Genomic DNA, 26,823 nt, shown 5'->3' on the forward strand with positions numbered 1-26,823 from the left:
TCTCTGTTAAGTGTGTTTCCTGCAAGAAGGCTATATCTACCTTCATTTTCTTAATTTGTGTTAAAATTCTTTTTCTTTTCACTGGTCCATTAAGCCCATTAACATTAAAACTCAAAAAATTCACTAAGTTAGTCATTATTCTTAACAAAATTATTCCAATCTATAACATTACTTAACTCTCATAGTTCCTTGGATAATCACTTTAAAATTCAACATGTTGCTATGCATCTCCCCCCGCCCCCCCCCCAATCATCCAGGCAAAAAGAAAGAAATAAAAGATAAATTATTTAAAAAAATAACAAAATACCCCCCTACTAATGTTGTGAGTAAAAATAAAATTACCCCCCTCCATTTTGCAGGCCATGGCTGCCGCTATGATTACACACATGCATCCCATAGCAATCGATCAGTAGTTCTTCCTGCTCCCCCGTAACAAAAGAAACTTATATATAAAAAACTTTAATATCACTACTCCCAACTAATATTCCTCAAACTTTTACATTTCTTCCCCTCTATCATATAACTAAGAATATATTTGTATATTCTTCCACCTTTAAAGATCCACCAAGTCTATTCCCTATCCCACTCTTCATCTTTAATCCATGTCACGGCCCTGGATTTTTTCCTGTGTCTGGCGAATATTCAAAGACTCTTGTACAAACTCCTCCGCCTTCCGATAATTAGTAAAAGATTTTCTTTTTCCGTCAGCCAAAAAAATCTTCAACGTTGCAGGATAGTGCAGTATAAATCGATAACCATTTTCCCATAGGACTTTTTTCACTGGGTTGAATTCCTTCCTTCTCTTCAAAAGTTCATAACTTATGTCAGGGTAGAAAAGAACTCTGTTCCCTTCTATCATCAATGGCCCATTTCTTTTCTTGGCAGCTTGGGCAGCCGCCTGCAGAATCCTTACTTTATCTTGATATCTGAAACATCTTATTAAAATTGATCGCGGATTTTGGTCATGTTGTGGTTTTGGTCTTGAAACTCTATGTGCCATTTCAATTTCAATTGACCAATTTCCCTCTTCCATTTGCAAATTTTCCGGGATCCATCTTTGAAAAAATTTTATTGGATCCTTCCCCTCTATACCTTCTTTAAGACCAACAATCTTAATATTATTTTGCCTACTAATATTTTCCAGCGCATCTACTTTTTCCAACAGCCATTTTCTTTCTGTTGTCCAGGCAAGGATATTATCTTCAGTCTTGACAAGGGGTCTTGGCCCGGAACATTGACTGTACCTCTTCCCAGAGATGCTGCCTGGCCTGCTGCGTTCACCAGCAACTTTTATGCGTGTTGCAAGGATATTATCTTCTTTCTTTTCCACTCTATCTTTGGTGTCCTCCATCATTTCTTCCAACTTTTCAACTTTCTTAGCCGTTTTCTTCTGTTTTTTCACAGCATTATCAAACATAGTATTCATTTCTCTCAGAGCTGTTCTTATTTCTTTTATTTCAGCCAATATTTGCACTAAGGCTTCTTTTAAGTCTTCCTTTTCAATCTCTTCTTGTTCTTCTTCCTCCTTTTCTTCATCTGTACTCACCGGGGAGTCTGATTCTAACTCCAAATCAATCTCCCTTTCAGTGGCAAACGGTTCTTCTGGTTCGGCTTGTTCTGACCTGGGCGACATTGTTGTTGAGCAAAAAGCCACGTATCAGGCCTACCTTCCTGGTCCAGATGCAGCAACGCAGCACACGCCAGTCGCGTCTCTGGCAAACAAAAGTATCCAAATTCGCGGGAAGGGTAGATAAACTCTGGACCCCGGCTAATATGCCAAACCGATGAGTGCAGGAGGACCCAAAGATCGGGGCTTTGGAACAATCGGGAGAACGGCTTTCCGCAAAGGCGTCTCCGAGCTGCTGAAGTACCCGGCTGTCTGCTATGACCTCCCACCACCGGGGGTCGCCAGACAAAAGCAATTCCGGGAGCGATGCCGACCGGCCACCCATGCCTTGTAGGCCAGCGCGGCGTGAGCGGGACCGCCGGGGCCGGGGCCAGAGCCAGTAAGAGAGGGTTCATGTCAGTCGTGTTGTTAAAATGCAGCTTCTTGTTAAAGGCGGGGAAGCGAGAATGGAGATAAGTGGACGGAAATGAAGACGGGGAGGCGCAATGAAAAGGAGATAATTCGTTAGCCTCGTTAGCGACAGTGGCGTAAAAAGAGTAGAGAAAGTAACGTGGGTCGTTATCGACTGGAGTCATAAAGTGGGGAGGGGTAAATAGACAAAAAGAGTGAGGTTTGGCGAGGGCTGCAGTTTAGAAGAGGAAGAAGGGCAACGTTAGGGATAGTTTAACGTTTTTGCCCGTTGTTTTGTCTCTGCCATGTATTCAGCTTGTCTGTAATTCCTTGATATCTTTTTGCAACCTCCTCTCTGCTCACAGTCGTACAGTTTTTAGTATTACCAGCTCAAATGGAAAAATGACATTAGTTCTCTTCTCAGCTGGATCATTGTATAAATTATGAATAGCTTCTGTCCAAAACACCAGCCCCAACAGTATTGTTTAGTCACAGCATGTCAACTTGAGAAAGATTCATATGATCCATTCTTGCTTTCTGCCCAATAATCAATTCTCAGTGTGTGTCAGTATATGGCATCCGATACTGTGCGTTTTACAACTTTGTTAGCCACCCTGCTATGTGGGACTTTTATGAAAAGTTAAATGAAAATCCGTTGCTTATCACGTGCCCAAGTCAGAGAAATGTACACAGCTAGGTAGTTATTTGTTTGGGGATGATGGAATGGTAGTTATGTTGAAGGTGCTGACAAACTAGATCAATTCACATTGAGATCAAGAAAATGATGTGAGGATTAACAGTGTGATGTGATTGTATGTAATGTGAGAATAGGTATGCTTAAAGCAACATGGCTTGCTCAGAATATTTTTCGGTTACTATAAGCTCTGATGATTGTGACATGAGCAGTAAATAATTGAAATTTATTGCAACATGCATTATAGTGAGCAATCGGTGTTGCTGGATATGTTTCATGCATTAAATAATTATCAAGGCATATGGGGTTAGCAACAAATAATTATCAAGGTGTATGGAGTTAGTAACAATTATAAGGAACTTTTAATTATAGGCAGTTTATGGGCTGTGTGCTCACACAATGCCATTATCCTGACAGGGTTATCGTGAAACACAAGGATTTTATGAAACGTGGTAGGGCATTACATTTTCTTGGTCTTCCTAATTTCCAAGGAATCATTCTGTAAGATCTGTCTATCAGTGTGTAAGCATGGATTAGAAAGTTGTATAGACTTGTATAAGGGACTGATTTTAATATTATTTCTCCTCTTAAGCTGCTGGGTCGTCCTGAGACTAACAGAAAATGAGAGTCAGTAGTCCAGGGCGGATGAGTCTGAACCAGGCTGTTCCCACAGCAACTCGGCGCCGCAGATGGAAGCGCAAGACCATGTTGGTGCTGACTGATGTTTCAGGGGCCAAGCAGCTGAGTGTGCTTACACGCCGGTGCTGCTTACTTGCACCTTATCGCCGTAGGCCGAAGCGACCTCGCCACAGACCCAGCACAATCAATGCTGTTGAATGGGAAAGTGCAGAAGAAAAGCTTGATGATGATGATGAAGATCAGAGATCAAATACTGATCAGCAGCATGAGGAAGGCGAGGAAGAAGACAACAGTGGACCGCCACCTCAGAGCTTAGACAGAAAGGTCAATGGTTCACTTCACAAAAGCAGGACTTCAGTAGCGCAGACCAATGGAACTGAGGAGACAGAGGAAGGCACAGAGCAGTGTGTGAATGCAGGCTTGTTTACGGTTAATGGTGTGCTCAGTGGTGAACCATATGAAGATTTTGTTGATGGTGGCACTGCATCCTCTGAAGTCATCGCAAGATTATGTTTCACTGCAGTGAACATTGGGAATGAGCAGAGTATCGTCCTCATGTCACCATCACAGGTAAGGGGAAAAAGTTTAATTCTCCTTTCCCTCTCCCATCAACCCCTCCCTTACCTCCAAGTACACTGTGTTGAAACTCACTGGGAACAAAGGTTGATTTTTAGACAGGAGGCCTATGACTAGTAGTCTGCACAGGAATAGATGTTGGGTTCATTGATTGTGGTTTGTCATTTCTATGAGTTATTTGGATGAGAATGTACAAGTAATTTTACAGGTATCATTAACAGTAAACAAGGTTGTCAAAAATTACGAAGGGATTTTAATCAGTTAGCTAAGTACAGTGAGGAATAGAACATAGAATAGTACAGCACAGTACAGGCCCTTCGGCCCACAATGTTGTGCTGACTCTCAAACCCCACCTCCCATATAAGCCCCCACCTTAAATTCCTCCATATACCTGTCTAGTAGTCTCTTAAACTTCACTAGTGTATCTGCCTCCACCACTGACTCAGGCAGTGCATTCCACGCACCAACCACTCTCTGAGTAAAAAACCTTCCTCTAATATCCCCCTTGAACTTCTCACCCCTTACCTTAAAGCCATGTCCTCTTGTATTGAGCAGTGGTGCCCTGGGGAAGGGGCACTGGCTATCCACTCTATCTATTCCTTTTAATATCTTGTATACCTCTATCATGTCTCCTCTCATCCTCCTTCTCTCCAAAGAGTAAAGCCCTAGCTCCCTTAATCTCTGATCATAATGCATACTCTCTAATCCAGGCAGCATCCTGATAAATCTCCCCTGTACCTTTCCAATGCTTCCACATCCTTCCTATAGTGAGGCGACCAGAACTGGACACAGTACTCCAAGTGTGGCCTAACCAGAGTTTTACAGAGCTGCATCATTACATCGCGACACTTAAACTCTATCCCTCGACTTATGAAAGCTAACACCCCATAAGCTTTCTTAACTACGCTATCCACCTGTGAGGCAACTTTCAATGATCTGTGGACATGTACCCCCAGATCCCTCTGCTCCTCCACACTACCAAGTATCCTGCCATTTACTTTGTACTCTGCCTTGGAGTTTGTCCTTCCAAAGTGTACCACCTCACACTTCTCCGGGTTGAACTCCATCTGCCACTTCTCAGCCCACTTCTGCATCCTATAAATGTCTCTCTGCAATCTTTGACAATCCTCTACACTATCTGCAATACCACCAACCTTTGTGTCGTCTGCAAACTTCAAAATGGCATTCAATCCAATTGAATAAAGGAATGCAGCCCCCAATCCTTTGTTCACATCCATCAGCACAGGTGCACCACAAGTCTGTGTGCTTAGCCCCCTCCCGCTCTACTGGCTTTACATTTATGACCATGTGGCTAAGCACAGCTCCCATGCTGTTGACACCAGTGTCGTAGGCCGAATCAAAGGTGGTGACGAATCAGCATATAGGAAGGAGATTGAAAAGCTGGCTGAGTGGTGCCGCAACAGCATCCTCTCACTCAATGTCAGCAAGCCAAGGAACTGATTGTTGACTTCAGGAGGAGAAAGCTGGAGGACCATAAGCCAGTCCTCACCGGAGGATCAGAGATGGAGAGGGTCAGCAACTTTAAATTCCTCGGTGTTATCATTTCAGAGGATCTGTTCTGGGCCCAGCACATAAATGCAAGTATGACCAAAGCACGGCAGTGCCTTTACTTTCTTAGAAGTTTGCAAAAACTTGGCATGACATCAAAAACTTTGACAAACTTCTATAGATGAGCGGTGGAGGGTATATTGACTGGCTGTATCGTTGCCTGGTATGGAAACTCCAATGCCCTTGAATGGAAAATCCCACAAAAAGTAGTGGATATGGCCCAGTCCATCACAGGTAAAGTTCTCCCCACTATTGAGCACATCACATGGAGCATTGTCACCTGAGGTTTGATCATTTGAAGGGCCGAGCAGAATTTAGAAAAGTTGGGTACAAGCCAAGCAAATCGAAGCAGCAGGGCCCAGGGCCAAGAGCAAGGAATGACCGATAAATGCACCGGGCCAGATTGAGTCAGAGCATACAGGCCAGAGGCGAGGGATTGTCAAGTTCAGCTTGCTGCTCTGCGAGTTTTACATGACTCAGCGCAGACCTGTGGCTGTGGCTTGCAGCTAACAAAGTGTGGACTCACTTTTGTGAACTTCAGCTCTGACGTAGATTGGGAGACCATTTTGCCGAGCACCTACATTCTGTCCGCCAGAAGAAACAGGATCTCCCATTGGCCACCTGTTTTACTTCCACGTCACATTGCCATTCCAGTATCTCAATTCATGGCCTCTTCTTTTGTCGCGATGAGGTTACACTCAGGTTGGAGGAACAGCACCTTATATTCTGTCTGGGTACCTTCAACCTAATGACATGAACATCAATTTCTCAAACTTCTGGTAATGCACACCCCCTTCACCGTTCCCCATCCCCCTTTTCTTTCTCTCACCTTATCTCCTTGCCTGCCCATTGTCTCTCTCTGGTGCTACTTCCCCCTTTTCTTTCTTCCATGGCCCTCTGTCCTCTCCTATCAGACTCCCTCTTCACCAGCCCTGTTTCTCTTTCACCAATCAACTTCCCACCTCTTTACTTCATCCCTCCCCCTCCCAGTTTCACCCATCACCTTGTGTTTCTCTCTCCCCTCCCCCACCTTTTAAATCTACTGCTCAGCTTTTTCTCTCCAGTCCTACCGAAGGGTCTCGGCCCAAAATGTGGACTGTACTTTTTTCCATAGATGCTGCATGGCCTGCTGTGTTCCTCCAGCACTTTGTGTGTGTTGCTTAGATTTCCAGCATCTGCAGCCTTTCTCTTGTTTCTGAATGCTATTTGCTTACTTTTATTGTTTGCACATCTTTTTTGGTTTTTTTCCCGTACTTTGGGTGTTTGATGGTCTTTTTTAATGAGTTCTATTGGGTTTTTTTGTTTTGTGGCTGACTGTAAGAAGATGACTCTCAAAGGTTGTATAAAGTATACATACATATTTCGATAATAAATGTATTTTGAACTTGAACTTGAAATCACTTCATGGTTGCTCTGACAGCGTGCTTTGGGTCATTGTCATGAACTCACCAGTTCAGCTTTCTGGCAGAAGCTAGTAGGTTTTATCCAGGATCTCTCTGTATTTAGCCGCATTCATCTTCCCATCAATCCTGACTGGATTTCCGGTCCCTGCTGCTGAAAAGCATCCCCATACCATGATGCTACCTCCACCATACTTTACATTAGGGGTGGCGTTACCCAGTTGATGCATAGTATTAGATTAAGGCTTAGTGTTGAGGCCAAAAAGTTCCACTTTAGTCTCGTCCAACCACAAGACCTACTTCCACATCTTTATAGTATCTCCTAACTGATACTTTGCAGTCTTTATAGGCGAGGAAATGCTATTTTTAAGCCAGGGCTGCTTCATTGCCAGCTTCCATAAGTAGCCTTTTTGTACAAGGCCTTAGAGTTTATAGGGCCATGAACTTCATCTCCAGTTGCAGCCACTGATTTCAGCAGGTCACTCAGAGGGACTGTTGGTGTCACAGTAGCCTTTCTTACAAGTGCCATTCTTCTCCAGCATTTTAAACTCAGAGGAGTGGGGTGACCTGACCTTGCAGTGTGGCTCTGGTTTTGTACTTGTTTCACGATGGACTGCACTGAGCTCCAAGATATGTTCAATGCCTTTGAGATGCTCTTGAACCTTGCCCCAGATTTGCGCTTCTCTATTATCGTTTCCCCGACTTGCCTTGAATGCTTTTTTGTCTTCATTTTAGTTTGGTCTATTGAAAATCTACTGTACTGTTGGACCTTGGAGGGAGGGGTATTCTTATGAATTCAGTGAAAACAGGTGAGCCTCCAATTTTTCACATCAACAAATAGGGTGAGCTGGTAAGGTAATGTTGTATAATGCACCTATGAAATCCTCTGCAATCTTGACATTTGTGACCATCCTGGGACACAAGTCCCTATCTCCTGACAACAACTCAAAACTTCTGTGATTCAGATTTCCCCCTACCTTCCCCCCACCCCCGAAGCACTTGATCCTTCCTTTGGCCTTTTCCAACATCATATTTTCTTTTGTGAGCCCAGAGAGTGACTTTTGTGAGACATTATATCATCCAATCATTGTTTAGAATGAAAGATGTTCTTTTACCATAGTTTTCAGTTTTCCTGTCACTACTGTTTTTGTTCTGTAGCGATTGACCTTTCGAGGAAGGTGTCAAATGAAATGCCTTTATGGGAACGTCCAGGTATTCGGATTTACAGTTGGACAGGAGCAGCCCCCATACCATCTGTACTCCTTACCAACACATGTTGCCCTGACCATTGAGGCTCTGCCTCATTGCAAACCAGGCCGGACGAAGCGTGATATGAAAATGGAAGTAAAAGCAGTTCTACGACAACATGTACCATCAGGTGAGGATCTGGAATTCACAGAGAGAAATAGACCTCCAGTTGTTAAATCAGATGCTTCACATGCCTGTTATACCATTTGGGGTGGCAAGGGATTGTTGACCTGTGTAACAGTGTGGTCATTTACTTATTGACATGCAGTGTGGAATAGGCCCTTCGAACCACACGGCCCAGCAATCTCCCAATTTAATCCTAGCCTAATCACAGGACAATTTACAATGACCAATTAACCTACCGAACAGTATGTCTTTGGACTGTGAGAGGAAACCCATGCATTTACGGGGAGAACGTGCAAACGCTTTACAGGCAGCACCGGGAATTAAACCAGGGTCGCAGATACTGCAAAGCGTTGTGCTTTAAAATTAAGATGTGTTAGAATTTCTTTTCGCTACTTGTTAATGACAGTCTTACCTGCAGTACAGCTGAAGTGGGTGTATTCCAGCACACCCATGGATATCCTTTCTATGTCTGCTCGCCCTAATTTGAGGAGACCAAAGATTTTACTACATCCTAACCTGGATCAACTTCCATTCACCCAAACTCGGACGTAGACTAGCTCTGGCTAAACAACACATTGACTTCAGAATTTATATCTGAGTTTTCAATTTATTCATCTATATATTTCCTAATAAAACAACCCTTTGATGTATCTATTCTTCTTCATTTTAGCTGAATTTGAATGCTGCGCTGTGGAAGGTCATGCCTTCAGCTGCCAAAATCCTTGGTTCTGTATTTCCCTTCTTATGCCTCTCTTATTTAAAAAGCTCCTTAAAGGCCATAACTTTGCTCATTTTCAGCAATCTGTCTCAATTTCTCCGTGTTTAACTAGCTGGCAACTTCTGTATTTAATAATCCCTTTGTAAAGATGCTTGGAGTATTTTGTAATTTAAGGGCATACAATTGCAAGAAAAGGTTTGTGAGCCCTTTACAGTTACCTGGTTTTCTGCATTAATTACTCATAAAATATGGTCTGATCTTTTTCTAAGTCACTGTGAGTTCAGTGGTTTTCTAATAGTGGACAAATGAACAGTGACTTTAGCAAGTTCTTGAGATTTCTGCAGGTCGTTTGCTGTTACCCTTGGGTTCCTTTTCACCTCCTTCAGCATCACACTTTATGCTCTTAGTATGATCTCTGCAGGATGCTCACTCCTAGGGAGATGAGCAACAATACTGAATTTCCTCTATTTATACACAATTTCTCTTAATGTGGACTGATGAACACTCAGGTCTTTAGAAATACTGTGTTGTTTTCTCCAGCTTCATGCATCTCTACAATTTTTCTTCTAAGGTCCTCTGAAAGTTGTTTTGATTGAGGGATGGTGCACATAAACAGATCTTTCTTGAGAAAAGCAACCTCTGTCGGTAACCTGACTTGGTGTGTCCCTTTAATAGGGTAGGACATCGCTACAACCCACGCTTCCAATCTCATCTCATTGATTGGAACACCTGACTATAAATAGCTTTTGTAGAAGGCAGTACCCCAGAGATTGACATACTTTTTTGAACCTAGACTTTGATTGTTTAACTGGTGTACTCAGCATTGATGAGAAGAAGTACAATTGCTTTGTGTGTTGTTAGTTTAGGCAGATTGTGTTTGTCTATTATTGCGACAGATGAAGATCAGACCACATTTTATGAGTAATTAATGCAGAAAATCAGGTCATCGCAACAAGTTCACAAACTTTTTCTTGCAATTGTATGTAAGCAGAACAATAATGGCATTTTCTATTCTACAAATCTGCATCTTTATATTGCCACAAATAGCTGTCAACATTTCTAAGACTACGAAGTTGGTATAAAAATAGAATGCAAGAAGGTCTGGGTTATTTTGTGAAGTTAAAGGTTATTTGGATTTACACTCTGGCCACTTTATTGGGTACAAATGCAAATATCAGCCAATCATGTGGCTGCAACTCAGTATATAAAAGCATGCAGATACGGTCAAGAGGTTCAGTTGCTATTCAGACCAAACATCAGATTGGGGGAGATCGTGATCTAAGTAACTTTGACTGCAGAATGATTGTTGGCGGCAGACAGGGTGGTTTGAGTATTTCAGAAAATGCTGATCTCCTGGGATTTTCACTCAAAACAGTCTCTAAGAGTTTACAGACAATGGTGTGAAAAATAAAGAACATCCAGTGAGTGGCAGTTCTGTGGGTAAAAAAGCCTTGTTAATGAGAGAGGTCAGAGGAGGATTGTCAACTGGTGCAAGCTGACAGGAAGGCGACAGTAACTCAGATAACCACGTGTTACAGCAGTGGTGTGCAGAAGGCCATCTCTGAACACACAACACATCAAGTCTTCCAAATGACTTTTAACTTCACAAAATAATATGGACATTGCATTCTACTTTTCTATCAGAGGGTACCTAATAAAGTACCACTGAGTGTATGTTGACAAGACCTTTAATCTGTATCTGTCCTGTTGTTACCTGCCCTTGAAGTGTTTGTTGAGATGAACTGAGAGTTTTCCAAGTCAAAATTGCTTCCCTAATTACCTGCTAAATTCAGGTTTAATAAAATCTTAGTAATTGACTTGGATCAACTTGAAACTTTTTTCTCTGTAAATGCTGCTAGACTTGATGAGTATTTCCAACGGTCTCCGTTTTAGTTTTGGATTGCATCCACAGTTCTTTGCTTTTGTGGTCTTAATCTCGGCTCTTGTTGCAGCTTCAAGACACATTTTGATGAAGGAAGTGACTTCTTCTTGCTCAGTCCTGCTGTTAGAGCGTCTTGACACCCCAGAAACACTCTTTTTGTCCAGCTTCCCAGAGTACAAAGAAATATTTACATCGCATTCGGTAAGTTGTTCATACAATTTATAATCACATGCAACGCACGCTTTCTGGGCTTACTCCATGCACTTGTAGTGTCTAGGACGTTAGTATTATTGAGTGCAACTTCCTCGGTGAATAAATATAGTGTTGCATATGATACTGAGGTTGTGTTATGAATAGGTTTGTACCATAATTGAATTTCTTGCTTCTCGTGGGCTTCAAAAGTTATAAATCTGAAGGAAGTAAGATCAGTAAGATGGGATATAATAGAAGATGTAGATACATTTATAATTAGTGGGAATACTAAAATAAGTATTGTGGGGGGAAAAGGGGAAGAAATAACTTGCACTTCAGAACGTACTGAAGTGGTTTATTGCCAATTTGAAGTGTGGTCACTGACATAAAATACAAAGTATAATATTACATATTAGTGATATTAAAAAAGCGCATCAGTAGTGCAGATGAATATGATTACTTTATGATGGGGACCTGGATTAGGTAGATATTCCTTCTAACGTCTGTTAAATTTAATTAAGCAGTTTAAAACCCTGCTGACGTGAAGAACAGCTGTTGTGTTTTGAATCTCATCAATGCTTAGGTTCTGTGAGAAATCAGGGGTACTGCACTGAGAGTCATTGAAAATGCAGTGAGCCACCTGTTCACTTACTTGGTGCTAGTTGTCATCTGATGTTCGATGATTGGCATCTTTCTGATGGTCAAATCATTCGTTCTGATGCAGCCTTGTTTCTGTACAGTTTTATCATTTCCTAACCAGAAATTGGTGGAAGTGAGTGGAGTTGATATTATTAAGGAGAAGGTGGACAACTCACCTGGGCCAGATGGACTACACCCCAGGGTTCTGAAAGAGGTAGCTGAAGAGATTGTGGAGGTACTAGCAGTAATCTTTCAAGAATCACGAGAGTCAGGGGTGGTTCTTGGGGTCTGGGAAATGACCAATGTCACTCTACTGTTTGAGAAGGGAGGAAGACAAAAGACAGAAAATCATACTTGGGTTAACCTGACTTCAATGATTCATAAGATTTTAAGAGTACGTTATTAAGACTCTTGAAGACTGGGAGTTACACTCTGACTTCAGTTCTTTGCGGGAATGGGACCCGCTCTGAGGGCCTCACGATCAGCCGCTTTTTGATATCCCAAGGACATGGCCTGGAAGACAAGCGCACCTTCAGGGTGCCGGACTTTCATGATTCTGGTGACGTGCTGATTCTAGGCCGAAGTGAAGTGTCACTGGAGAACGCGGAACGTCGGGAGCAGCAGATTAGCTGCCGTGGGTTGTGTGTTCAGAGAGCAGAGCCTTTCTGGGGCTGACTCTGGGCGCAGAGCTCAGAAAAAGTGACACAACAGACTTTTAACATCGTAAATTAGCGAGTTGTTAGCTATGTCTTCCCTCTCGCTGCGAAATGGGGACATCTCTTTTTCCCTTATTAGAGAGAGAGAGAGGGAGAGAGAGAAAGAGAGAGCCTGTGTATGTCGAATTACCAGGAGAACGAGTAGTCTTTGGGGTACTTCAGGTCTGTGTCTTTATTGATGCTTGCTGCACGATGCTCAGTGGAGGGCGCTGATGCTTTTTTAACCAGTGGGGGTGGTGGGGGGAGCTGGGGGAGGGCTTTGGGGTTCTAACATTTAACTGTCATTCATTCTTTTGGGCATTTCTGTTTTCGCAGATAATATGAAAAAAAGAATTTCGGGATGAATATTGTATACATTTCTCTAACATTAAATGTACCTATTAAAACCTATATTGAGGATGAGGTTTCAGGGTACTTGGAAGCACATAATAAGATAGCTCCAAGAGAGCATGGTTTCCTTGTCTGACAAATTTGTTGGAATTCTTTGAGGAAGTAGCATGCAGATTAGATAACAGAGAGTTAGTGGATATTGTTTACATGGAGTTTCAGAAGGCCTTTGACAAGGTGTCTCACTTGAGCCTGCTAAACAAGATAGAAGCCTATGGTATTATAGGTAGGGCACTGGCATTGAAAGAAAATTGGCTGGCTGGTGCATGGCAAACAGTGGGAAGAAAGGGGGCCTTTTCTGGTTGGCTGCTGCGTGGCTAGTGGTGTTCCCCAGGGGTCGGTGTTTGATCTACTACTTTTCTGTCATACATTAATGACCTAGATGACGGAATTGATGGCCTTGTGACTAAAGTTGCAGACGATACAAAAGCAAGTGGAGGGACGAGGAGTGATGAGGAAGCAGTGAGTCTGCAGACATACTTGGACAGAATGGGCAAAGTGGCTGTTGGAATACGGTGTATGCCATGCAGTTCGGTAGAGGATTACAGGCATAAATTGGAGGTCCAAAAGTACAATTTCAGGATTCTCTGAAAGTTGTATTGCATGTTGAGTCGGTGGTAAGGAAGGCAAATGTAATGTTAGCATTTGTTTCAAGAGGACCAGAGTATAAAAACAAGAATATAATATTGAGCTTTATAAGGCACCAGCCAGGCCACATTTAGAGTATTGTGAGCAGATTTGGGCTTTGTATCTAAGGAAGGTTTTGGGGAGGGTCCAGGATAGCTTTAAAAGAGAGGTCCTCGCGAATGTACAGAGAATACAGATTAATTAAGAGAAATGACTGAAAAGAGTAAATCGGACTTAAAAGTAAAATGAAAACTGGTAACTGAAAATAAACTAGGCGGAATAACTTGAATGATAGCAATATGGTCGAGACATAAATAGGAGAAAATTCTCTATGATTATTCAAACTGCTGAGGGCCCTCTAACACAGGGTGAAGATAGAGGTTATCCCTCTGAACTGAGGCGGGTCGGTGCTCAGGCCTCACTGTGGGAAGTCGGGAAAAATTTTCAAATGTTATACGTTCAGAAATGTCTAGGGTGTGGTTATATGTCTTGGTTTACTGTTGAGAAGGGATTGCTTACTGTTTGGTTAGAAAAGGAGAGTGCTTTTTTTCTACTAGAGAAAAATGCAAACTGAATTGGTAAAAATAATTTCCTATAATGTTAATGGGGTTTTGAATCCAATTAAAAGAAATAAGATTATGTCTAAATTGAAAAAAGAGAGGGCACAAATAGCTTTCCTCCAGGAAACACATATGAGCCAATCTGAACATGGAAAATTAAAAAGAATGGGCTTTAAGCATGTATTTTATTCATCATATAAATTGAGTCACAAAAGAGGGGTAGCTACTTTAATAGCAAGTACTCTTAATTATGAACATATTTCAGAGACTAGAGACAAAGAAGGACGGTTTGTAAAAATCACAGGAAGAATAGAAGGTACAGAAATAACATTGCTGAATGTTTATGCTCCTCCAGGTAGTGAATGGTCATTTTATAGACACATTTTTGACCTAATGGTCAGTTCTCGAGGGGTAGTAATTTGTGGAGGGGATTTTAATATTAGATTAAATCCTATATTAGATTCTTCAAGAATAGTTACTCAGAATAAACCTCTGACTCGGAAAGTGAATTCATTGATGGAGGAGTTGGGAATTATAGATGTCTGGAGGGAATTACACCCTACTAGTAAAGATTATACATATTACTCTTTCCCTCATTCAGCCTATTCAAGGATAGACTATTTCTTTATCTTTAATACAGATAGACTCAGGATAAAAAACTGTAATATTGCAACAATTGATCTGTCGGATCATAGCCCAGTCTCTATGTCTCTAATCCTGGAAAGGAAAATGAGGAAAACACTATGGAGGCTAAACTCACATATACTTAATAACCCAAAAGTAATGGAGAGATTAAGGGGAGAAATCAAAGAATATCTAGACCTTAATGACACGGGAGAAACATCACCAGTGATTTTATGGGATACATTGAAAGCTGTACTGAGAGGGAAAATTATTTCCATTACTACTCACATGAAGAAAATCAATGCACAAAAATTAGCAGACCTTCAAGGAAAATTAAAACAACTTCAAGTTGTAGATAGCAACAAAAGTAATTCAAATCGAAAACAGGAAATTAGGAAATTGCAAAGTGAAATTGATGATATTTATACGTTGGAAACTCAAAGAAATTTTCTTTACCTGAGACAAAAGAATTATGAAGTAGGAGGTAAATCAGCTAGATTATTAGCATATAAATTACGAAAACAACAAGCAGACAATACAATTCATAAAATAAAGAATCCAAAGACAAAGCTTGTGGAGAGTACAATAGGGAAAATTCAAGAGAGTTTTGAAACATATTATCGAGAGCTGTACTCCCAACCCCGGGCCCCCAATGAGCCCTATATAGACAGTGTATTGAATTTTTTAGATCTACCTAAACTTACAGATTTACAAAATGAAAGTTTATTAGAACCAGTAACTGTCAAAGAACTGAACGTGGCCATCTCTAGGTTAAAGGCTGGAAAGTCCCCGGGTTCTGTTGGGTTTACCTCAGAGTGGTACAAGTCCCTGAAGACACAGTTAGCCCCATTACTACTTAACACCTTTAATTGGATCTTGCAGAGAGGAGAAACTCCACCTTCCTGGAGAGAAGCGATTATTTCAGTTATTCCTAAAGAGGGTAAAGATAAACTAGAATGTGGCAATTATCGGCCAATTAGTGTTCTTAATTTAGATTACAAACTATTTACATCTATATTAGCGCGCAGATTGGAAAAGCTTTTACCTGGCCTAATCCATTTAGACCAGACTGGATTTATTCAACAAAGACAAACACAGGACAACATAAGGAGAACTCTGCACATATTAGAACAGGTTAATAAGAACGAGACAGAGACAATAGTAGTAGGATTGGACGCTGAGAAAGCTTTTGATTCGGTTAGTTGGGCATTCCTATACAGAGTGTTAGGAAGATTCGGCTTTCAAGAAAGGTTTATTAAAGTAATTCAGACTCTATATGACAGCCCTACAGCCCGAATTAAGATAAATGGGGACCTCTCTGACTCCTTCATTTTAGAGAGAGGCACTAGACAGGGATGCCCAATTTCTCCTCTCCTTTTTGCGCTATATATTGAACCACTTGCCCAACTAATAAGACAGAGCGAAATCGTAAAAGGTATCAAGGTGGCAGGGATTGAACAGAAAGTGGCGTTATTCGCAGATGATGTTTTGGTCTATCTGAGTGAACCAGAAAAATCATTTATAGGATTGTTTACACTGTTGGATGACTTTGGGAAAATATCAGGTTATAAAATAAATGTAAAGAAAACGCAGGTTATGTCCCTAAATTATACACCATCCAAAAAATTGCAGGATACATACGATCTTAAGTGGGAAGCTAAATCATTAAAATATTTAGGAATAACCCTGCCGAAGGATCTTTCAACACTGTCACAGGTAAATTATGGGCCATTAATCTCAGAGATAAAAGCAGATATGCATAGATGGAATCTTATCCCCTTTTTAAGTTTAAATTCAAGGATAAATACTATAAAAATGAATATTCTTCCTTGGTTATTATATCTTTTCCGTACTTTACCAGTGGAGGTGGATGATAATCAATTCAGGGAATGGGACAAATGGATTTCCCGCTTCATTTGGCAAGGAAGGAAACCTAGAATTCGATATAACACCTTACAGTTAGGGAAGGAAAGAGGAGGTATGGTTCTTCCTTACCTGAGAAATTATTTTTATGCCTCACAGATAACCCCTCTGTTATATTGGTGTAATAGGGAATATAAGGCTAGATGGAAGGAAATAGAATTTGGATTAGTTGACAGTTTTCCTCTTCAGGCCTCAATAGCTGACAAAGGATTGATGGCCCAGTTGGAAAAATTTAATAATGCTTGGATAAATCTTACATTAAAAGTATGGCAGAAGGTGGTTAATTCATGTGGAATTAATAACATGCTAAAACTCTTTAGATGGTGTGCATATGATACCGAATTCCTTCCCAACAGAGGAGATAAAAGATTTGAGCTATGGATAAAGAAAGGTCTTACAACCTACCTCTCATTTATAGATAAAAGAGTATTACAAAGTTTCCAAATCCTGCAGGACAAACATGGCCTAGAACATAATGACTTTTTTAGGTACCTTCAAATACGAAACTATGTTAACCAGAGTTGTAGATATATAGACCTATGAACAGTAGAATTAGAATTTTTCAAGATTCTGAATTCGGCTTGCAGTTCAATACCTAGTAAATCAGTTTCTCGCCTATATAATGCACTCTCCCATGCTAAAAATGTAAATACACTGTATATTAAAGAGAAGTGGGAGAAGGAAGCGGGGTTGGTACTTTCAGAGGAGGCTTGGGGGAAAATCTGCAGCTTTCAATGGTCCTCGACTAATTCTTTGACTTGGAGAGAACATTGTTGGAAAAACATTATAAGATACTTCAAGACCCCATATCAGGAAAAATATAAAGATACAAATGTGATGTGTTGGAGAAGGTGCGGCTCCAAGGAGGCAAATCATTTTCATATTTTCTGGGATTGCCCTAAATTAAGTCTATTTTGGGAAGGTATTCATAGAACATTAGTTAAGGTACTTAGGTCCCAGATACCTCTGAACTTTGAGACGCTCTATTTGGGGCATGTATTGTTCCTTGAACAGAAGGAAGATATAAAGTTGCTGCAGGCCCTCTTAGCGGCAAGTAAGAAATCAATCACTAGAAAATGGCTAAATCCAATACCACCTACATTAGAAGATTGGTACGAAATTATCTTGGAAATATTTAAAATGGAAAAGTTGACTTACTCCCTGAGAACTCAAAAAGAAATATTTTATCAAATCTGGAATAAATGGATTGAATATATAACCCCAATGCGAGCAGACTTTAGATGACTCTCCTAATGATTTATATTGCTCTTCTCATCAACACAGTAATATTGCTAACGTAAGCACCCCTAGTCTAAATGTTTGTTGTTTTTTTTTGGAAAATAGAGAATTAACACAAGTAAAGGGAAAGATTTGGGAAAGGGATAAAAAAAAATGAAAAAATTAAGTAAATAAGTACATAGGGATTGGATAATTATGTCTGCGGGCAGGAACAAGCACGAACAAATTGGGATATAAACACCTACAATGGTTGGTATATAGGCTTGTATGCAACATTTTGGACCAGTGGAAATGGTCCAGAAGGGTTGTATGGAAACTATTATTACCATTTTTCTTAACAACTAATTTCATTACTTAACGTAATAGGTTAGATTTACCACAGTACATAATTATCTATTTAAATGTTTATTTTCCTTTTATATCATCTCAATGTGTACTTAAGAATGTATAAATAATTGTAGTTTTATACATATAAAAAAAATGAAAAAGGTTATATGTGTGAAAAAAGTACAAGATAATTGTGAATTGCTTATCCAAATAAAAATAAAATTTAAAAAAAAATAAAAGAGAGGTCCTTGGGATGAAAGGATTAATATCTGACGAATGTTTGATGGTTCATGGACTGTACTCACTGGATTTTAGAAGGAGAGAGGGGATATCATTGAAACCTACAAAAGTATTGAAAAGCCTGGACGTGGAGAGTTCCTGTAGTGGGAAAGTCTAGGACCAGAGGGCACAGCCTCAGAGTAGAAGAATATCACTGAGAACGGAGGTGAGGAGGAACTTCTTTTGGTGGAGAGTAGTGAATCTGTGGGATTCATTGACATAGATGGTAAGCCATTGGGTGTGTATATAAAGTGGAGGCTGAGAGGTACTTGATTAGTAAGGGTGTCAAAGGTTACAGGGCAAAGGTGGGAGAATGGGGTTGAGAGGGAATAAGAAATCAGCCATGCTTGAATGATGGAGCAGATTCGATGGGATGAATGGCCTTAATTCAGCTCTTGTGCCTTTTGATCTAATAAAATTATGCAATGAAGTTTAATTTTTTTTTCACCTTTCAGAAAAGGATGATTTCTGGGAAACTTGCATTTCATGAATGCGCAGCTTTGTCCTCTATTGGTGTGGCTGTTCTCCCTGATGATCAGGGGGTGACTACGTCAGAAAGTTGGATGACCACTATCCAGGAACTTGTAAAGACGTGTCTGGGTGAGCATCTCAGACTTGATATAGATGGAGAAAATGTTATTACTATTCCTGCCCCCACTGTCTCTTGTGGCAGTTCATTCCAGATACAGACTGCTCTTTGTGTAAAAATTTAACCCTTTGGATTGTCTTTAAATCTCCTTACCTTTACCCTATGCCCTGGATTTTTTTATATTCTCTACCACTGTGAACAGACAATGTTTATCTGCCCTTTCTATGCCACATATAATTTTATATACTTCTAACATGTTATCTTTCTGCCTCCTTCACTTCAGGGAAAACAGACCGAATGTATTCAATTTTTCCTGATGACTAGAGCCCTCCAGTCTCGATAACATACTTCTGTACCCTTTCTGCGCCCCCTCTAGCGAAGCCACATCCTTCCTATAGTGTGATCAGAGATATTCACAATACTTAATTTGCAGCCTACTGTGACGAGCATACAGTTTCAAATGCGCATTACTGAGAATTTTTTTTTTCTCTAGATGGTCTTGCAAAGTGAAATCATGCCCATCCGATCATTAGGTAAATGGGAACATGACAATGTGCTGGAAAAGATTATTGTTGCAGGAGGTAAAATAGGCATAAATGGATTTTTTTTTTCTGGTCAGCAAAGTAACAAGTAATTCACCAAAGAGATTGGTGCTAGGGTCTCAAGTTTTACAAGTTATATAAATGATTTAGGCTCAGTGATCAAAGAGATGATTGCTAAATTTGCTGATGACAAAGATGAATAGGGAAGTATATGGTGAGGAGAACATTAAGAGATTACAAAGCGATGTATGTAGGTTAAATGAGTGGGCAAAGATCTAACAAATTTTATGGTGAGAAAAATATGAAATTGTCAACTTTAACAAGAATAGTTTAAAAGTATATCGGTACCCTTGAATCATAGAGTACTGAAATGCAAGTACAACGAGTAATTAGTAAAGGTTTAATTTATTTCAAAGGAACTTAAATACAGAAGGATGGTTGTGCTTCTCTTATGGAGCATTGTTGAAACCACATCAGTACTACAATGTTATAGTTGCGGGTCCCCTTATATTAAAGTATTGGAATACTGATTCCTGGAACAGGAAGCATTTTTCAGTCTCGGCTAGTATCTGCTGGAGTTTAATACAGTGAGTAGGGACTTGACTGAAGCATGCACAAACCTGAGAGATTAAATAAGGTGGATTTAGTGAGAATGTTCCCTCTTCTGAAACTCGGATGGAGTGGCAAACCTTTTAGAGAGCATGTGCCCAAATTGGTGATTTTTTTTTAAAAGTTCTCTTGCATGCTATTGTAATTTTGAGCAGAGATTATCATTGATTAATGACATAGTAACAATAATTGTGGACTTTTTCTGAGGAAGAAGCATGAATCCTGTTGTGTGTTCATTGTTTTACTATTAATAAAGGTCTAACAGAGATTGAAATAAAGTAAACATTTTTCAAGATTCAAGTTTATTTATCACATTTGCATCAAAACAGTAAAATGTATCATTTGCATTAACAACCACTACACTATGGGGTGTGTTGCCCCACACTTGGGCACCAACATGGCATGCCCGAACACCACAGAACAGAACAAGCAACAAAACAACAGCAAAGCAAGCCCCATTCCTTTCCCCCCCAATTTTTGAAAACCTGTTCAAAAAATTATTAATATTTTAAAAAGCCAATTGAAAAAATAACATTTTAAAAATCCTATTGTAACTGTAACTGATTACTATCCAAATACTAATCTGTAAACCAGGTCTCTGAGGATTTCAAAACACATCATCCAATGTCAGGTGTTCTTGCAACCGTCCAGCTGGCGCCAAGACAGCATGAGATGTTCCCTATGAAAACATCTCACTGCTCTCAAGTTGCAAAAAAAATCATTCATTGCTTAATTTGACAGTGAAGATAATTGTTATGTATCTTGTTACCATGGGGGGAGTTTAAGAGAATTGAGAGGCGGTACTGCAAGCCCTCAGGTATGTTGCTTGTTAATGTAAATGACATATTTCACTATATGGTTTGCTGTACATGTGATAAATGAACTTATCCTGAAAAATACTTCATTTATTTCAATCTGTCTCTGCTATAATAGTAAACAAGTTTTTTGCGTGTGCCATCTTGTGCAAGCATGCCATAAGTTCACCACCCTGAATTGGGTGTTACTTTTGTAAAATAAGGGAACCACTTATTTAGTACAGATATATAACACAGTTTATTTTTTTTCTCTCACAGGGTTGGGGTGGGGGCTGTGAGTCTTTCAAACTCTTTCTCAAAGGATTGTAGAAGCAGATTCCTTGAATGTTTTAAGGAGAACAACATAGATTCTTGATAAGTAAGGGATGAAAGATTATCGGGGTTTGACAGGAATGGGGAGTTGAGGTTGTGGTCATATTAGCCATGATCTTGATCAAGTTCATGTTGAAGTTTATTGTCATCTTACTGAACCAAACCAAACAACGTTCCTCTGGTCCACATGCACCCACAAAACATAATACACAGCACATAAAACAAAATGTTACCAGAAGTAAGTTAATAACTATCATTCAAACAGTAAACATTAAACAGTATAGTTAACAGCTTGCTGTTCTAGTGATGAGACCTCGGTGGTGGCAGGGTATCCATTAGCCTCACAGACTGAGGGAAGAAGCTGTCACCCAGTTTGACAGTTCTAGTCCTGCTGTCCATGAACCTCCTTCCCGACTGTAGTGGGTCAAAGAGATTGTGGGATGGGTGGTAAAGGGCCCTCAGCAAAGCTTCAGGCCATTTGTATAAAACGCTCCCAGTAAGTATCATAAATGGAGGTGTGGTAGGGAAACATCTATGATACTCAGTGGTTTCTACTATCCCCTGTAGGGCAGTTTATTTCGGCTTTTTTCTTAAAGATGTGCTGGGTGCGTCCTGGCCACCGCTGCATTCTTCGTGGCAATGTATAGGTCCGCGGTCCAGAGGTTGGGGACCGCTGCTATAGGGTCTTGCAGCCCAATGCCTTATAGCTTCCATAATCACAGGATGATGCAGCCAGACAATCTTAATGGTGCAGCCGTGGAAAGTTGTTAGAATGATGCTGAAATTGTGAAGTCGTTGACTGCTGTTGCAGTGTATATTGAGCCAGAAAAGAATTATTACCATCTCTCAATGTAATTTAAGTCGACTGTAGCAGAGTCATTATGTTATACGATTAAATCTCTGGTCTTGTTATGTAATGTAGTATATGTGGTTCTGTTTTAGAAGATGACAATGGCTGTCCTGTCATCTTGACATGTGGAGGGAAGAACGTAGGGAAGTCGACATTCAACAGACATCTCATGAATTCACTTCTGAACCAGTAAGTTTTCAGACTTCATCTGGTATTATCCTTTAAATGATAGGAAATATTTGCACAGTTCTATCATTAGAATGTGAATTTTTTAGCTGCAGACATGATAGAATATCTCTGCACTGATCCTCCTGTGTCTTGTGTTGAATGCTCACAGATATTTAAATAATTTATTGAGCAAAGAAGCATAGTATGCTATGTGTTCTAAAATACTAAAAGCTGTTGTTCTTTTTATGAATTGTATCTCTCTAAGGAGATAGCAGAGAAACATTATTATGGTATATTTCTCTTCATCCCACAGCATTCCATGTGTAGAGTTTCTGGAACTTGACATAGGTCAGACAGAATTTAGTCCCCCTGGTTGCATGGCGTTACATTTGGTGACCAGGCCTGTTTTCAGTAAGTACACAACTGAACAAAGCTGAGGCAGGTATGCTTTGAGATATACTGTGATTAAATAGAATCTTCTTGGACTAAATGCTCAGGGAGTAGATAATGTCATGCCTAAGTTCCATCACTTAGAATACAAGCAGCCTACTTTTATTTTAGCTGTGTTGGAGGATACATTTGATGGGTTGCTCTTTGCTTCTTTGTTCTTTACCCAGACCCTCTTATTCCTCCACCTCCACATAAGTTTCTTATGCATGCATTACCACCTTGTACTCGTACTCCCTTGCTTGTATCTTGACTGTTTCCTTGCTTCCATGCATGTTCTTTGTTTTCCCACATTCTTTTTAACTTTTTTTTTAATAGGTCCACCTTACATGCACCAGTGTGAACCCCGTAAAATGGTATATTATGGTAATGTACTCTGTGACCAGGACCCAGATCGATATATGGAAGTTGTGAGGTATCTCTATGCAGAGTACAAGAAAGAAACTCCACTGATCATAAACACCATGGGCTGGATCAAAGGTCAGAAAGCTTGCAGTACAAACTAATGTATTGGTGATGAATTTTCATTTGATCCTTTAGGTCATATCCTCAAGTCTTTTTTAGTAAATTCTCACAGTGCAGAAAGAGGACATTTGGTCAATCAAGTATCTTGTTACTGTGTTGTGCTGTTACTCAGAATAATCTCCCACGTATTTCCTATAATCAATTCCCACTGACTTGCCCAAAACTTGTACCTCTCAGCTATATAAGGGATAGTTTACAATTGGCAATTAATTATCAGCCACGTCTTTAGGATGTTGGAGAAATTGGTGTCCGTATGGGAAACCTACACCATCGTGGGGGGAGGGGTATGGAAGAGTGTAAGCTCCAAGCAGAAAGAACTAGGGATCAGGGTCAAACCCATGGGGCTGAATCTGTAAGACAGCAGCATAACCTCTGCACTCTGTGGCCGTCCAGAAATCTGGATATTGGGATTGGTTTCTTTCCAATGATTAAAACCCATCTTCTCCAGCAGTTCAAGTGTACTATTGCCTTCCATTTACACATGAGGTGAAGATTCTTTGATATATTAGATTGTAACCCTCGTTCTCATCCAGTGTTTTGGACTAAGAATGCCAAAGACAACGAGTTTGCATAATTTACCTATTTAGTATCACACAGCCGGTCGTCTGTCATGTTCGATAATGACAGTAAGAAACCTGTGTGGGAGAGTTTTTGAAGTGGAAAAGCCATTGCACTGTGATAGCACCATTCTCTCAACCTCGGAAGTCCTGGTCCAGTGGTACAAGTAGTCGTCATGTGTGGGGTCTTCCTTGGTTGCAGTGGATGACCATATAACTACTGCGTCTTCTCCTGCCCTTCACTCTCCATGGAGTGTTGTAGAACCTTTCAGGCTGTTGGACCCGACTGTTGATCTCATCCGCCGTCGGCTAAAACTGACTTTGCAGGCTAGGTCAGGCATGTCCCTGTCTCACCAGGGTATGAGGCATACCGGCTACCCTTTGCTGGTTTAGCCTGCCTGTCGAAGCAATGGACCGGGATGTGGTCACTATCGCGTACAAGCAGTTACTTGGAGCCATAGGTGAGAGCTGGATGTCCAATGGGGACCAAAGGTGAATGAGCTGCCTCAGAATGGTTATGACGAGCCCTGTTACCAGAAGTGCTACTTATCGCTGGATACCCCATACACCCATAATATGTTACAATCCTTACCATATACACAGTTTTTGTTTATCCCAAGTAGCTGGCAGCATTTACCATTGTCATTAGAATAAATGTCAAACCATTGTATGCATATATTGCTGCTGCCAGACATTTTCATCTGGAACTGAATATACTTTGCAATTATGTCATCACCTGCCACTATTGTCATCTTATGGTGATCTGAATACCTTCACATTCATTTTAAAGGTAAGCGTGAGAATAATTTTGAAACTTGAACTCAGCAGTATCTTTTGGTAACTTCACTTTTATGTTCCTTTTATTCAGTTTTTGATTCTGATGTTAAATTTAAGACCACCTTTTGACAATTTCTGGTTAGAGGAAGGTGTTAATTTGTGGTATTTGATAATCATGTCAAATTCATGTATGCTAGCCATTATACATCTTAGAGGAAATTCCCATGCATTTAGTCTCAGTTAATTCTCTACAAATCCATCTGATCTTGTATCACAACCTGCCTCTCTTTCTCTTCAACAGGATTAGGGTTGTCTGTTTTGGTCGATCTGATTCGGCTCTTGGCCCCAACACATGTAGTGCAGCTTGTCAACACTAGGGGAAGCCAGGACTCTGTGCTTCTTACATCGGAATTTGTGCAGACAGCAACTGGGTGGCAAACCAAGGGGAAGCACCAAATCCAGCAAAAGCCTGTTGACCTCAGGACATCCCCAAGTTCATTGGATGAGGAAATGCAAATGCATGTGGGACTCCAGGGGCACAAATTGATGTACATTCATTCTGAGTTTCCTGGAGTGGAAGATGGGAGCTGTTTGTAAGTTAAAAAAAAATTAACTACATTATTTCAATGTCTTCACATTACTATAAGCCCCTAACAAGAATATAAGCATCCATTCACTCTATAAACTGTACAGTAAATGTGTAGGACACTAGCTATTTTCTACGATGGAGCAATGACCAAAGTCTTTCAGAAAGCTAGAAACAAATCTGCAACCTCTACCACCCAGAAGGCTTAAAGTTATTGTTTGAAGTTTCTTTTCCTTTGTTACATAACCATTTCCACTTCTTCACATGTTGAAATAACCACAATAAATTGTGGTTATTTCCGTGTGTGAAGCCCCTACCTAGTCTTATCTATGAGTCATGGAACCATTGAATATTTGAGTGAATGCATGCTTGTGAGATTATTAGTTGGCAAGACAGTTGTTTGCTAAAGAGACGTGTTTCAGTTGAGATGATATTTCAAATATGCTTACTCAGAGTATTCAGATAATAATGAGATAACTAGCCCAACTGATGCATATTAGGGTTAACAAAATATTTCCTGCATTTTCTCCATCCTTCATTTGCTAACAATATTGGCTTTACAATATGCTGTCTTCATGCTCCTGTTAACCTAGTTTACTTTCAAACATTTATGCCATTGCTTTTCTATAATTATATAGTTTTTACTGCCATATATAGTTTCAAAATCCCCGAAATCACCCCTTAGTTTCTCTTTTCAAGGAGGAAAAAAAACCTGTTGGTTTTTTCCAATGGATATCTTTTGTGATTCTAGTATTAGATCCCTGATACAAGTATAGCTACTGTGTTGGATGCAGTATAGATAACTACCGAATCTTCCTGTCCTTACACTCTTTTGAATCTGCTAATAATTAATTTTTCTTTTCCTCCCAGAAAATACCGCAGCAACGTGCTGAGAGATTTGGCTCTTCTGGGCTCTTTCAGCCACCTGCAGCCTTTGGACATCGGCCACCCCTTGTCCTTGCATCGTATGCTGCCGTATCAGGTAATTGTCGTTCCATAACTAGTTTGTTTTTACTTACCCCAAACCCATCCAATGTCCACACTTTGAAAGATTTTTTTAGATTATGAGAACACTTAGTCCTCTTTTATTGTCGCAAACAACAGGAATTCTGCAGATGCTGGAAATTCAAGCAACACACATAAAAGTTCTGCTGAACACCTACGCTCTGTCCGCCAGAGAAAGCAGGATCTCCCAGTGGCCACACATTTTAATTCCACATCCCATTCCCATTCTGACATGTCTATCCACGGCCTCCTCTACTGTAAAGATGAAGCCACACTCAGGCTGGAGGAACAACACCTTATATTCCGTATGGGTAGCCTCCAACCTGATGGCATGAACATCGACTTCTTTAACTTCCACTAATGCCCCACCTCCCCCTCGTACCCCATCTGTTACTTATTTTTATACACACATTCTTTCTCTCACTCTCCTTTTTCTCCCTCTGTCCCTCTGAATATACCCCTTGCCCATCCTCTGGGTCCCAGTTCCCCCCCCCCCCGTCTTTCTTCCTGGACCTCCTGTCCCATGATCCTCTCATATCCCTTTTGCCTATCACCTGTCCAGCTCTTGCCTCCATCCCTCCCCCACCTGTCTTCTCCTATCATTTTGGATCTCCCCCTCCCCCTCCAACTTTCAAATCCCTTACTCACTCTTCCTTCAG

General features: G+C 40.5%; 1 protein-coding gene across 2 annotated transcripts in view; it reads left to right on the forward strand.

Annotated features, from left to right (window-relative positions):
• Positions 1–1,893: 1,893 nt before the first annotated feature.
• The window catches only part of nol9 (nucleolar protein 9), a 35,822-nt gene continuing 10,892 nt past the window's right edge, over positions 1,894–26,823 (forward strand). The window contains exons 1-10 of one of the 2 annotated variants that reach the window (XM_063033409.1): positions 1,894–2,006; positions 3,304–3,920; positions 8,054–8,273; positions 10,940–11,070; positions 18,838–18,982; positions 22,192–22,288; positions 22,581–22,678; positions 23,033–23,194; positions 24,875–25,166; positions 26,030–26,141. In XM_063033409.1, the coding sequence (XP_062889479.1) occupies positions 3,333–3,920; positions 8,054–8,273; positions 10,940–11,070; positions 18,838–18,982; positions 22,192–22,288; positions 22,581–22,678; positions 23,033–23,194; positions 24,875–25,166; positions 26,030–26,141 (1,845 nt within the window). In that variant the 5' untranslated portion in view covers positions 1,894–2,006; positions 3,304–3,332. Of the gene's footprint in view, positions 2,007–2,048; positions 3,164–3,303; positions 3,921–8,053; positions 8,274–10,939; positions 11,071–18,837; positions 18,983–22,191; positions 22,289–22,580; positions 22,679–23,032; positions 23,195–24,874; positions 25,167–26,029; positions 26,142–26,823 lie in introns of those variants that run through there. The other variant, XM_063033410.1, reaches the window with a different exon arrangement.

Source organism: Mobula hypostoma, chromosome 25 (assembly GCF_963921235.1).
Source record: "Mobula hypostoma chromosome 25, sMobHyp1.1, whole genome shotgun sequence".
Classification (NCBI taxonomy): Eukaryota; Metazoa; Chordata; class Chondrichthyes; order Myliobatiformes; family Myliobatidae; genus Mobula; species Mobula hypostoma.